Source organism: Vicia villosa, linkage group LG2 (genome assembly GCF_029867415.1).
Source record: "Vicia villosa cultivar HV-30 ecotype Madison, WI linkage group LG2, Vvil1.0, whole genome shotgun sequence".
Lineage (NCBI taxonomy): Eukaryota > Viridiplantae > Streptophyta > Magnoliopsida > Fabales > Fabaceae > Vicia > Vicia villosa.
Genome location: NC_081181.1, coordinates 95,021,853 through 95,035,734, shown reverse-complemented (window position 1 = coordinate 95,035,734; position 13,882 = coordinate 95,021,853). Strand labels below are relative to the sequence as shown.

The 13,882-nt window shown below is 36.1% G+C and overlaps 1 protein-coding gene across 1 annotated transcript; it reads right to left on the bottom strand.

Annotated features, from left to right (window-relative positions):
• Positions 1–12,149: 12,149 nt before the first annotated feature.
• On the bottom strand, positions 12,150–13,228 carry LOC131646464 (cyclic dof factor 1-like). Its single transcript, XM_058916491.1, has one exon. The coding sequence runs from the start codon at positions 13,155–13,157 to the stop codon at positions 12,441–12,443; it is 717 nt and encodes a 238-aa protein (XP_058772474.1). The 5' UTR covers positions 13,158–13,228; the 3' UTR covers positions 12,150–12,440.
• Positions 13,229–13,882: the final 654 nt, after the last annotated feature.

Genomic DNA, 13,882 nt, shown 5'->3' with positions numbered 1-13,882 from the left:
AAGCTTCAATTGCATCTCTATGTAATTCTTCAAAAGCAAGTTTTAATTGAGAATGAGATACTTTATCTACAAGTTCAGGTTTAAGATGACTTACACGTTTCTTTTTCTTGTGTTGATGAGCCATAAGACATAAGTTTGCTGATTCTTCTTCATCGCTTGATGAGCTTTCACTAGATGAATCACTTTCCCATGCTATGTAGGCTCTTCTAGATTTGTTGTGACCTTTGCTTTGGTTCTTCTCTTTCTCCTTCTTAAGGTATGGACAATCCGGTTTGTAGTGACCGACTTTGCCACAATTGAAGCAAGGACCTTTGATCTTTCCTTTGTTATTGTCATCTTGTTTGAACTTGTTTGATTGCTTTCTATAGTTGATCAAGCCTTTGTCGGAATGTTTTGCTCCATTTTTCTTTAGGTATTTGTTGTATCTTCGCACAAACAGTCCCATTTCCTCATCATCGGAGTCTTCATCATCACTTGTATCACTATCCTCTAGCTCTTGTCTTGAGGTCTTGGAGCTTGAAGCTTTTAGAGTTATTGACTTCTTCTCTACCTCTTTCTCCATGTTCTTCTCTTTCTTTGCCCTTTTCTCATGCATGTCAAGGAATTTAAGATGTTGTTCATGTTCTTCTAGTTTACCAAAGAGAGTGGTGATGTCTAAGGTATTTAGATCATTTGCTTCCTTTATTTCCGTAACCTTGGGTTGCCATTCCCTGTTCAAGCATCTCAAGATTTTGTTAGTAGCAACTGCATTGGAAACAGGTCTATCAAGAGAGTTTAAACGATTTTTCAAATGAACGAATCTCTTTTTCATGTTTTCGATGGATTCACCATCTTCCATGTGAAAGAGTTCGAACTTTTAAGTTAACGTATTGATTCTAGCTAGTTTGACATCATCCGTTCCCTCATGGGCAACTTGCAATGTGTCCCAAATAGCTTTAGCGGATCTACAATGGGAAACGCGATAGTATTCATCAACTCCTATAGCTGAGATTAGAATGTTTCTCGCTTTCCAATCGTATCCATATCTCTTTTCATCTTCAGCATCCCAAGTATTTTCTAGTTTTGGAACAACGGCACCAGCTGCATTTGTCATGGTGATCTGCAAGGGACCATTGACAATTGCTGTCCAGATGTTCCTATCAATGGCATTGATGTGAACACACATACAATCCTTCCAATAGCCATAGTTTTCACCGTTGAAAACTGGAGCTCTATTGTGAGCCCCTTTAGGTCCGGAAGCCATCTTTCCAATAAGTGTTTCACGTAGCACGGAATAAACCAGAGCTCTTGATGCCACTTGTTAGACGCTAGGCTTAAGGATCTAGAGGGGGGGTGAATAGATCTCTCAGAGTTTTTCGGAATTATTTCAAACTTAAGCGAAAGCGGTTCTGAATCGACTTGCGTCTATTCCGGACCGCTATTGCAAGGGTTGTATATGTGATAAAACCACGAAATAATTGGGATTAACAATGAAAGGATAGGTTATCGAATCAATTCGTTACACTGAAGAAAATCGATTAACTTCTAATTTGTTAAACCTTGGTTTGCAGTGCAGTGATAATGGAAGAAGCAAAAAGACAAACACTTGGTGATAATGTTCGAATTGATGGTGATTCAATGTGTGGTGAATTGTGATGTTTATGCAAGTTCTTAATTCACAATTTTAACACTTGAATCGTTTATCAATTTGCAATTATAACGAAATACGAACAGAACGTAAATGAAAAGATAAAACCGACAAGAACACGATATTTGTTTAGGCAGTTCGTCGATGGTCCTCGCTACAACTACGTCTGCCCCCAATTCCAAACTGAAATTGAGAAATCTTCCATTAATGTTGAAAGCAGTTTATACAAAGAAGATAACAAAGCGATAAACAATAAACCAAATTTGTCGATCCTTTGAATCTTCTTCCCCCTTAATCTTGAGCCAGATCAAGGTCTTCCAAGAGCTTCACTTTGATCCCTTTCTGCAGTGTCTTGAATTGCTCGAACACTTGTTCTTCAATCTTCACACTCAGCTGGATCCTTGATGAAGCCTCTTGATAAAAACCCCCAAAGTTTGCCATGGATCAAAAACACCTTTGTGAGTGTGGACTTGTATTCACACTTCCTCATGATATAAGGGGCCCATACATCATTAGCCACGAATTTATTTGGTTTAAATTAATTTTATAGAATTTTTTATTCATTTAAAATTCAATAAAGTTAAAGAAAATCAAAAAGATTTGAAAGAAAATTTGTTTGGCATCAAATCCAATCTACATTTACTCCAAAACTCAATCAAATTTCGTGCATTGGATAATTGGAACAAGTGAATCAAATTTTGGACAATTTTAGAAAGATTTCATGGCATATTTCAATCAAATTTCCAAACAATTCAATCCTTGATTCAAGAGAGATTTGATCCAATTTTATTGACCTAAATCAGTCCCTATAAGTACCCAAACAAACTAAAGGCAAGGGTTCACGTTTTCTGCAGCCAAAGAACCCTAACCCGAGTCAAGAAAATTCAAGAAATCTCAAACTTCAATTCTTTGTTACAAGGCGATTCAAGGCATTTTGTAGATCCCAATTCAGTCCCTGAACGATCCTGAAGGTGTCCCAATCATTCACACTGCTTCATACATTCAGAATACTCCCTAATTGTTCAAGGTTTGTCTAACTTTAATTTGAATCGATTCCAAAAAACATGCATCCATTCCCAAAACCAATTGCATATTTGGGTTTAGTATATTGTGTTGATCGATTCTGGAAAGTCTTGGATGTTATTATGCTGTTATAAACATATTGCCATGCTAGGAGTCGAAGCTCCAAAATGGGGGTTTTTACTACAGGTAAAATCAGAGCATATGATTGCCATGGATAGAATCGTGAGGTCAAGGCGAATTTGACCATGGCCTCGCGAAAAATTTCCTTGCCCTCTAGGTCGTATTCGTTATTTTACAGGTACAAAAGGAAGGTCTTTTACAGCGCGCTTTGCAACAAGCGGTGTAAAAAATCGTGTTGCAGAAGTTTGTTGGAGAAGACGATGCGTTGTCACGCTCTGATTGGCGTGTTTCAAATAGTTTTGGCGCGCGTGGAAAGAGAATATGGTGACCAATCCCATGCTCTTCATACGCACGCGTATGATGCTCCTCCTCCATATCAGCCACCGGATCATCATCTCTCCAGATCTTACGTTCTAAAAAAGCGCCGGTCTACCATGTTCCATCAGTCATGCGCCACACTAGATCCAGCTAAGTTTTTCTTAATTTTTTTTATTTATTATTATATAAACCGGTTTTCATTTATAATTATATATATATATATATATATATATATATATATATATATATATATATATATATATATATATATATATATATATATATATATATATATATATATATATATATATATATATATATATATATATATATATATATATATATATATATATATATATATATTGTTTTTTTTTCTTTTCTTTTTAACTCTTTAAAATAAAGTTTTTATATATAATAAAAATTTCTACTTTATATTTATTTATTTATAATACTTATTTTATTTATTTATTTTATTTAATTTTAATTATTAAAATTAGTTTAAATTCATCTAAATATTTTTAATAAATTCTTATTTATTTTATTTTAATTCATAAAAACATAAAAAATGCTTTTTCCCGATTATATTTAATTTCTTCGATTTAATTAATTAGGTTGCGAAACCAATAATTAATTAAATCGATTTGTCACTTTATTCTATTTAACGCCCGAATCAGGGTTTACAAGAACATTGCCCTACACTAAAAAATATTTGTCTTTTTCTGTGCCTTTTTTCAGGGTTGCTCTTCCAATACATCCCGACTACGCGCCTGATCAAGATCCGAAGCTAAGTATTCAAATTCATTATTATTGTCTTAAAAGTCTATTTTGTTTCCTTTTAATTAGGGTTTACCTTTTGAACTCCGCATACACTCACATTTTTTTCTGCCTTTGCTTTTGACTAACATTTCCAGGGGCAACCCCGAGGCTACCTCTGACTGCCAACCATATCAGATCAAATTCAAAGCTAAGTGCCTATTTATTTATTTATTTTAATTTCTTTTATCCTCTTATTTTTTAGGGTTGGCCATGTTTGCCTCTGAACCGATAATGCACTCACCCTACTTTTGCCTGTTATTTTTTCCATCTTTTCAGGGTTTGCCCACCGCCAAAACTTCAAATATCGGTAACCCTAAACCCTGGTCTTAATTATTACTTGTGTTAGACCTATAGCATTATTATCCCGCTGGTTTCATTTTCCCTTTCCCCCCGCTGGTTTCATTTTCCCTTTCCCCATTATTATTTTAATTGTTAATATTAATTGCTGTGGTTAGTAATTCTAGGGAATGCAAGCCTGTAATTAACCTAGAATAACTAATTATAAGATAAATTTCTGAATCAAATCACGTGATTAGTGCACACACGCACACTTTTGGGGTAACCTCTTTGCTGCCTGTTGCCTGTTGCCTTTGTTGCCTTGTGTTTTTGCAGAATAGCCATGTCCCTCGAATACGAGGGTACCTCAGCCATGTTGCCTCGATTAAGATCATGGGTCCCTAATGATGCTGCCTTCGATACACTAAACATGATTTCGACCCTCGGAAGTTGCTTACGAAAAGGCTGAGGTATCCTCTGGCTGCCTACGAAAGGCTATCCTGATCCTTCCCTTAAGACTACCTGCCTCTCTATGGCATGGGACAGTCTTATGGCGAACGAACTCTCGATGACCCTTCAACCTCCAAATGAAAGGCTTCCTGCCCTCTTATGGAATGGATAGACCCTTTCACCCTGAAAGGCTAAAAGAACATTTTTCATCTAACCAGGTAATTGCCCCTAATTGCCTTGCTCTGGCTAAAAACTTTTTTTTTCATATTCTTTCTCATAAACCTTCAAAATGGCTACGCTCAATTACGAGCTAAAGTCCGTATTCACTTCTTCTACATTTCTGAACGAAAAAGAGCAAAGCAATTAGGAGCCCATGGAAAACCATGGATGCAAAGGGTGCATTACACCTTCCCTTTGCATAATTACCCCCCGAACTCAGTTTTTTTATTTAAAAGGTTTTTCCTGTTCTTTTAGCCTTTCCGATATTTGGAGAAAATAAAAGTCGATGGCGACTCTTGCTATCCGCACATTCCGATAATAAAGTCAGTTCACCGTATTACACTATGCAACCGTTATTTATTCCTGAATGGAAGTGGGATAGTATATCTATGGATTTTGTTTCTAGTTTGCCGAGGACGGTGAAGAATTGTGAAGCTATTTGGGTTATTGTGGACAGGTTGACGAAGTCTGCTCACTTTATACCGATGAGGATGGATTATCCGATGGAGAGATTAGCTCAATTGTATATTGAGAAGATAGTAAGTCTGCATGGTATTCCTTCGAGTATCGTGTCAGACAGAGATCCAAGGTTTACATCTCGATTCTGGGAAGGTTTGCAGAAGGTTTTGGGTACCAAAGTGAGGTTGAGTTCTACTTATCATCCGCAGACTGATGGTCAGACTGAGAGGACAATTCAGTCATTGGAAGATTTTTTACGTGCCTGTGTATTGGAAAAAGGTGGTGCATGGGATAGCTATTTGTCGTTGATCGAATTTACCTACAACAATAGTTTTCATTCGAGCATTGGTATGGCTCCATTTGAAGCTTTGTATGGTAGGAGATGTAGAACACCTTTGTGTTGGTATGAATCTGGTGAGAGTACTGTGATTGGACCAGAAATTGTACAAGAGACCACAGAGAAGATTAAATTGATTTAGGAGAAGATGAAGGCTTCTCAGAGTCGCCAGAAAAGCTACCATGATAAAAGACGAAGGACACTTGAATTTCAAGAGGGAGATCATGTGTTCTTAAGAGTGACTCCTACGACTGGTGTTGGTAGAGCACTAAAATCGAGGAAGTTGACTCCGCGTTTCATTGGTCTGTATCAGATTACAAAGAGGGTTGGAGAGGTGGCTTACCGTATTGCGTTGCCACCAACGTTTGCGAATTTGCATGATGTATTCCACGTATCACAGTTGAGGAAATACATTGCAGATCCATCTCATGTGATCCAGGTAGATGATGTGCAGGTAAAGGATAATCTGACAGTTGAAGCTTTACCTATGAGAATTGAAGATCGAAAGCTGAAACAATTGCGTGGCAAAGAGATAGCACTGGTCAGAGTAGCTTAGGGAGGACCAGCAGGTGGGAATGTGACTTGGGAACTGGAAAGTCAGATGAAGGATTCCTACCCAGAGTTATTTGCCTAAGGTATGTTTTCGAGGACGAAAACTCTTTTAGTGGGGGAGATTTGTAACACTCCATATTTTCATAATTTAATTTAAAATTAATTTAATTGAATTATGGGGAATTATTTGGAATTATTGAGAATTATTGAGAAATAAGCAAATGGGCTTAAGTCGTGATTAGTAAAGAGGGGGGTGTATTGGTAGGCCCTATTACTAATTAAAATGGTTTTATTTTATTTTCCACAAAATAGAGGGATTGTAAGAAAAAGAAGAATAGAACCGAGGAGAAGAGAAAAAGCAGAACGTGAAAAGAGAAGAGAAGCTGAGAAGTGCGACAGAGGAAGAGCGAAGAATCAACCTTCAGGTAAGAGGGGACTCTTCCATTTATCTTCTATTATGGGGTTATAGATAGTAGGATATATTGAGCATGTTTGTTTATATCAATTGAGTTACGTTTAGGTTTTAGGATGTTAGGTTGGGGTTGGGACAATTTGATGAAAGTCACATGATTTGGTTAATTCTGGATGTTAGATACAGATATGATGTTAATAGATGCTTATTGTGTGCTGGATGTGTGTTATAATATGTGTTGTTTTACTGTACGTGAAATCTGGTAAAAATGGAATCGGTTTGGTAATGATTCGATGAAATAAGGACAAAATCATAGGCTGTTTTCTGCGATTCGGATTCCTGGAAATCGCTAGTTCGCGCCGCGTTCAGGGGTTGGCGCCGCGAACTACTTGGCAGAAAGCCAGGACGTGTTGATGTATTCAGTACGCGCCGCGAGCACATGGTTGTGCCGCGAAGGCGTACTTCTTTTCTCGTTCCGCACCGCGAACACATGTTTGCGCCGGGAAGTACTTGGCAGAAGGTTAAGGAATTTTACTCGCTCAGTTCGTGCCGCGAACCAATGTTGGCGCCGCGTGCTGTTAGTGATAGGCCATTTTGGAAAGTTTTAAAGAGGCATAACTTTCAAACCGTATGACCGTTTTTAGTGCCGTTCTAAGCGCGGCGAAGCTAATTAAATGATTTATACGATAAAATGGTGTTTTGAGTCGTGACTCGATTTATTTTTAAAACACTCAAATTTTATTTGGTTGTGGTGGTTTACGTGTACAGGCACATTAATGAATGTTTTACCTGTTATGATGTTGTGGTTGTAATTGGTGTTTGTTATACATACATTGTTGATGTAAAATATGTATTTTATAATGGTTGAGAAATAGCATAACTGTGTGTGGCTATTGATTATTGTGTTGGTTGATGATTATGACATCTGGTTGTTTAATGTGATGATGAGCATGTTATGGTTGATACATGCATTTCATGATCATTACGTGGCTGATCATTGACGATGGTGGATCAGTGGTAGCTAATTCCCATTGTGAGGAATTAGTGTGTGGTTGTCGCCGTATCCTTGACGATGGTGGATCGGTGAGATGGGTTATCCCAGATTTTGGTACCACATGCATGTAGTTGCATTGCATTAGGTTACTTGTGTTATTATAACATGAATGGAAGATTGTCCAATGTTATAATACGTGTGATTGTGTATTGGTTGTGATTAATTGTGTGTTTGGGAATCTGATCGTAACTATAATTGGGTGAATGATATGTGATTGATATTTTATTATCTATATCTTATAACATTAGTTAGATGTGAATGAGACTCACCCTTACTGTTGTTATTTTTCAGATTGAGGAGTAGCTCTTGTACTTGGTGAGGATTAGCTCGTCAAGTAATTCATTAGAGTCGGTTGGGTCCGTGTCATGCTCTGGTCGTGTAACACTGGGAATGTTGTTTAGAGTTACTTTTTAAACTCTTTTTATTTGGGTGGATTGCTTATGTTGGTGTTTTAAGTCTATGACTGATTGTTTTATTATTCAGATGTTAAATATAATTCCGCTGTGTTAACATGATGATCTTAATAAGTTTGGTTTGACGTTCTCTTTTATGGCATGACATGAGTATTGTTTTAAATAAATGGAAGTTGTAATGCCCTTTTCATGTTTTACTCTGATTATTGTTAAATATTTATGCGGGGTATTAGAAGGGTGTTACAATTGTGAGGCCCTTCTTGGATTTGAGTGCTTTCTTTGGCTTATTATCTTTTTCAAGCTTTGGACAATCAATCTTGTACTGTCCAGGCTCCTTGCACTCGTAACATATAGCTCCTTTTCAATAGGCTCTTCTTTGACCAGATGATCCACTTCCATCCTTTGATCTTCTTGATCCTTGAAGCTTTCTTTTTCTATGTTTCCATAACTGAGTCAATCTTCTGGATATCAGAGACATCTCATCTTCACTTGAGTCTTCTTCTGATTATTCTTCTGCTTGAAAAGCCTTTGTCTTTTTTGACTTAGACTTTAGAGCCACAAATTTTACTCTCCACTGAGATTCATCTTCTTGAAGCTCGATCTCATGGCTTCTCAAAGAACTTATCAGTTCCTCAAGACTTGTGTTGTTCAGATCCTTTGATAGTTTTAAATCAGTTACCATTGGTCTCCATTTCTTAGGCAGACTTTTGATAATCTTCTTAACATGATCTCATGTAGAATAACCTTTGTTCAAAACCTTAAGTCCTGCAATAAGAATTTGAAATCTTGAAAACATTGTTTCCACAGATTCATCTTCTTCCATCTTGAAGGCTTCATATTTCTAGATTAGGGCAAGAGCCTTTATCTCCTTAACTTGAGCATTGCCTTCATGATTCATCTTAAGAGAATCAAACATGGACTTTACCGTCTCTTTATCACTGATCTTCTAATACTCAACATGAGAAATAGCAGATAACAAGATTGACCTGGCTTTGAAGTGATTCTTGTTAGCCTTCTTCTGGTCATCAGTCCTTACACTTCTTGCAATTTTGACACCATTTGCATCTACTGGATAACTGTAGCCATCAACTACAAGATCCCAGAGATCAAAGTTAAAAGTCATAAAGTACGTTTCAATTATATCCTTTCAATAGTCAAACTTTTCTCCATCAAACATAGAAGGTTTAGAACTATAGTGATCTTTATCTTTATTATCAATAGTAACAATGTTAGAAGAAGTTCCTGAGGATTCAACCATTGTTTTTCACACTGCCTAGATCGATACTGAACATTGTTAGGTGCCTGATAAAGATTCAAACTCTTTATCACCACTCAAAACCAAAGCTCTGATGCCAACTGAAGGTGTGAAAAACACTAGAAAGGGGGGGTTGAATAGGGTTTTTAAAACACAGTGCTTTTAATAAAAAACAATCCCCTTTCTTAAAAGCACAAACTTTCTACTCTTGATAATAACAAAAAGATTCAAGAAAGAAAGAGCACGGTATTTTTATACTGGTTCACTTGAAAAATATCAAGCTAGTCCAGTCCACCCTTCCGAGGTGATTTCGCCTCTCTCAATCGAGAACTTAATCCATTATAACCAAACTGATTACAATCGCACGGGCAACCGCCTGTGACTAAACTTACACAAGCTACCGCGAGTGACTAACTACAATGCACGGGCAACCGCCAGTGACTAACAACCTTGCACATGCAACCCTGTGACTAACAACCTCTAAGACTCTCTAGTCCTAGACTTCTTGAGACTACTAACCTTCACTCGGTCTCTCAAGGAACAATCAAACAACCTTTGATGAGGGTTTGTTTACAATATAATGCTTCTACACAAGCTGGATGTAAACTTTGCTTTTTCAAATCTAAGACTAAAAGAATTATGTAGCTATTAACAATCTATACAGAGTGAATATGATCGTGAGCGTTCTTGCTTCTTCTTTGAGTCTTCAAGCCCTTATATAGCCAATACAATAATATATTCGTTGGAGGGTTGTTCTTGAACCTCCAGAAATTTTGCGGATTGAAAATAGTGGGAGGCAAGATAGTACGAAACGCTCGTCCTTTCTTAGTAGTGGAACAAATTATTCGTTTGTACCTTGTACCTCATACTACACAGTAACATTATCTTCTTTCCTTCTTGAACTTCAGAGGATCACAACATGAGTTGGAAGAAAAGAGAATAAGCTTTGAATTCTTTAGAACTTCAAGTCTTCAGAGTCTTCAGCACTTGGTCTTCAGAATCCTTTGTCTTCAGAAACTTGAGTCTTCAGAGCTTCAAGTCTTCAGAACCACGTCTTCAAAGTCTTTCAGCACTTGGTCTTCAGAACTGGTTTCTTCAGACTTCGTAACAGAGTGATAACTTCAGATGCTTCTGCATCTGAAGTGGTTGCTAATATGCATCAGAACGTGTGTAGCACGAAAACATAACCTTGTGGCTTCTGATGTTTTAACCACGCCTTTTCATCAGAATTATAACCTATTTGTTAAGTACTCAACAAAACAAATGTTAGTATAACAAAATTGTTAATACCCACATACACCTTGTTATTATCAAAACTCAGAGACGTATTGCAAAACCAATCTTGTTCTAACATGTTCTAGGATCTTGCTATAAAAAAGCAGGAATTTCGATAAATGATCAGAGAAAGACCTTTAGATGACACAACAAATTATATTTGAAAACGTCTCTATCTAGATGATGATATTAGAACAAAGATTATAGGTCTCTAGAAAATCTAATAAAACCCTTATTTAAGAGGTCATTGACGCGAAATAAAGGTACACACAAAATTCTCTTATTTTTATGCCTCTCATATCCGATATCACTTACTTGGGTATTAGAGTGTTTGCATGTAACACCCCTAATCCACTTAAAACAACTAGACACATAAGAACTTCGAATCTGAGAGTGCATGAACCTGGCCATATTCATCATTAAGAAAAAGCTTCCTGACCAGAAATAACATATATTATTCCTCCTCATGGTATATTTTCTTCATCTGAGGGTGTGTGCAAGCTCAAATATATAGTATGAAATGGACACCCAAAACATGGTATGAAGAATTTTGGTCCACTTTATTAGGGTTATTCTTTACTCTAATTCAGAATGATTCTTATCTATTTACTTATAGCACATCAATTGATATTATTATTAATATTTTTAGTTCTGATCATGTTTCTTGGTCTTGAGGTTTGTTTTATGTCTAAAGGCTTTTTTCTCCATCAACAAATGTATTTTACGTTTTTTTATTTCTATATATAGTTGGTCTTCAATCGGCTAATTTGATGGATACTCCCCTTAAGGTCAATTTTAAATACAATCGTGATTATGGTGATATTTTTTCCTTGTCCCATAATGTATGAGCAACTTGTGGGTAGTCTTAATTTTTAACTATTACGCACCTTCACATATCTTTTGTTTTTCAATAAGTAAGTCAATAAGTATGTAACAAACTCTTTTTATCAAGGCATTGCTTATGCCATGTTTATCAATGCAGAGTATTATTTTGGTCTTTCAAAAAAAGTCAATTCATACATTCTCTCTATCGACTTCGCTTGGCAGTGATTTGTCGTATAATTGAATATTTGAAAGAATCCTCTCGTTATAGTCTATTCTTTCCGACCATAATAACTCCTAAATTAAGTCCTAATAATGATGCCGATTGGAGATGGTGTTTTGACCCTCGACAATAGTTAGTATGTGTTTTATAGTGCCATAGGTTTTTCAAAGTACAATAGATTATGGAAAATGACATAACACCATAAAATTGAAATAAAATGTCATGGTCTATTCTTTTCATCCATAATAACAAATTAAGTCCTTATAGAAATGTTGATTAAGCATGGTGTTTTCACACTAGACGATCTGCTAATGGTTGGTGCGTGTTTAATAATCCAGTAAAATCGAAATAAATGTTATAATCTTTGGAACCATGTTACTATACTACAATTGCCGAGTAGAAAGAAGAAGCAATATCAATAGCTCTTATCAAATGATTTGGATTGTAATGTTTATGCTTAACCATTGTATTTTCGACCAAAATAAACATTTCCTTTATCTATTCATCTTGTTATTTATTTATCATGTCTCATACATAATATGCTCATCAAACATATCTAATCAATAAAGTCATATAATTCTGAATCAACGAAGAAACATTTTGGAATCTTATGAATCTATGTCACTATAATTTACTATTGACACATACAATAAACAGGACATTCACACCACATATGCCACAATGGTTTTGTTATCGGACACTGACACGCCTACATGCTTTGATTACGACTATCCAATCAAATCATCACATGGAACACAATAGACCTCGGTAAAGCTATAGGGTTAACTTTCAATACTGATGAAGATTCTTCAACCACATGATTCTTGTCATGAAAGTTAGATCCAAATCCCTTGAACTCATTACAACATCATTAGGGTCGTCAACTCTTAGTAACTTAGGAACCAATTCATCATTACTATCATGTCTTTCTATGTTGTTTCTTTTTAAGCCAAGGTTTTCTTTCTCTGAGTTGGAATAAATGATCATGTCACCATCTCTTGAATGTTTCCCTAGTGTAGGTTTACTTGGGCCACAAGATTGTGTTAGCACAAATGGTTGCAAGAAACCACCATAGTATGCGGGTGAAGTTGAATTGATATCAGAAGAATTCGATCCAAAGGGCAAGACATTACTCATTTGAGAATAATGCAAGACATTTAATGGAAAGTTAGTGAATTTGTTCTTACGGCGACCTGCTCCTACAAGCATCTTTCGAGCGGTTCCTCCAGAAGTCCAGTATCTCTGGCAGTTTTTGCAGAAGTGTCTGGGCTGTTTGGCTTTGAAGTTGTTGTAGTAGCGGAATTTTGTGTCCTTGCTGTTGCATCTTGGACATGGAACAGTCATGTCTGGTTTGTTTGGAGATTTGTCCTCAGACATATCAACTTGATCATCTGGTTTTGTAGAATTCTGTTGAGAAGAATCATTGGTAAGGACATGAGTATTGTGTGTTAGAAAAATGGTTGTCCCAAAAAGCTTTATGGTTGAAACATTAATCATCTCAGACATAATATTGTTCTTCGTTATGTTTACTTGATAATAGAAAATGGATAATGAAGAGTTAAGGAGAAGAAAAAGCGAGAAAGAGAAATGGAGGTACAATGGTTTGTGTGTTTGTGTGAAGAGGTTTTATAAAGGAATAAGGGAATGTTTTTTGAGCCACGAGTTGTTTTAGCCTATGAGGTTTTAGTGTTGAGTTGCCAATTAGATTCACACACGTACTAGTAGTTATGAAGGTAGTGAAGATATCTTCTGTCATATCTCTTTTTCATGCATGGCACTTTCCTTTTCAGCTTTTGCCTTTATGTGAAATAACATAATGTATATATGCCTTGGTGCCAAAGTTGGCTAACTTAAATGTCACATATTGATTGGTTAAGAGATTTGTCATTTGGTATGTCATTAAAAAGTCTTATATTTTTTATGTTAAAAGAGGAGATGCATTGTAATAAGAAACTTGTAAATTATGTTAAATAGTTGAGACATTTTAAGACTATTTGGATGATAATGTAAGTTGATGGGAGGCCTATCATTATATAATTTAGCGACTTCTTATTTATTTGGGTAGCCTCTCGACCTATTTCAAGAGGCATCTTGCTCCATTTCGAACGTTATCTTTGTTTTTAGTTTTCGGTAAAATTATTCCAGTATACAGTTTCTTAAGAGGTCTTGAAAGAGGCGAAGTGATTTAATTCAAATGATCTACAATTTGAGGTGTCTATAACAAGAATTGC

What these genes read in the sequence shown, in the direction of transcription:
- LOC131646464 (XM_058916491.1), bottom strand. Translation starts at nt 13,157, where the DNA reads ATGTCTGAGATGATTAATGTTTCAACCATAAAGCTTTTTGGGACAACC.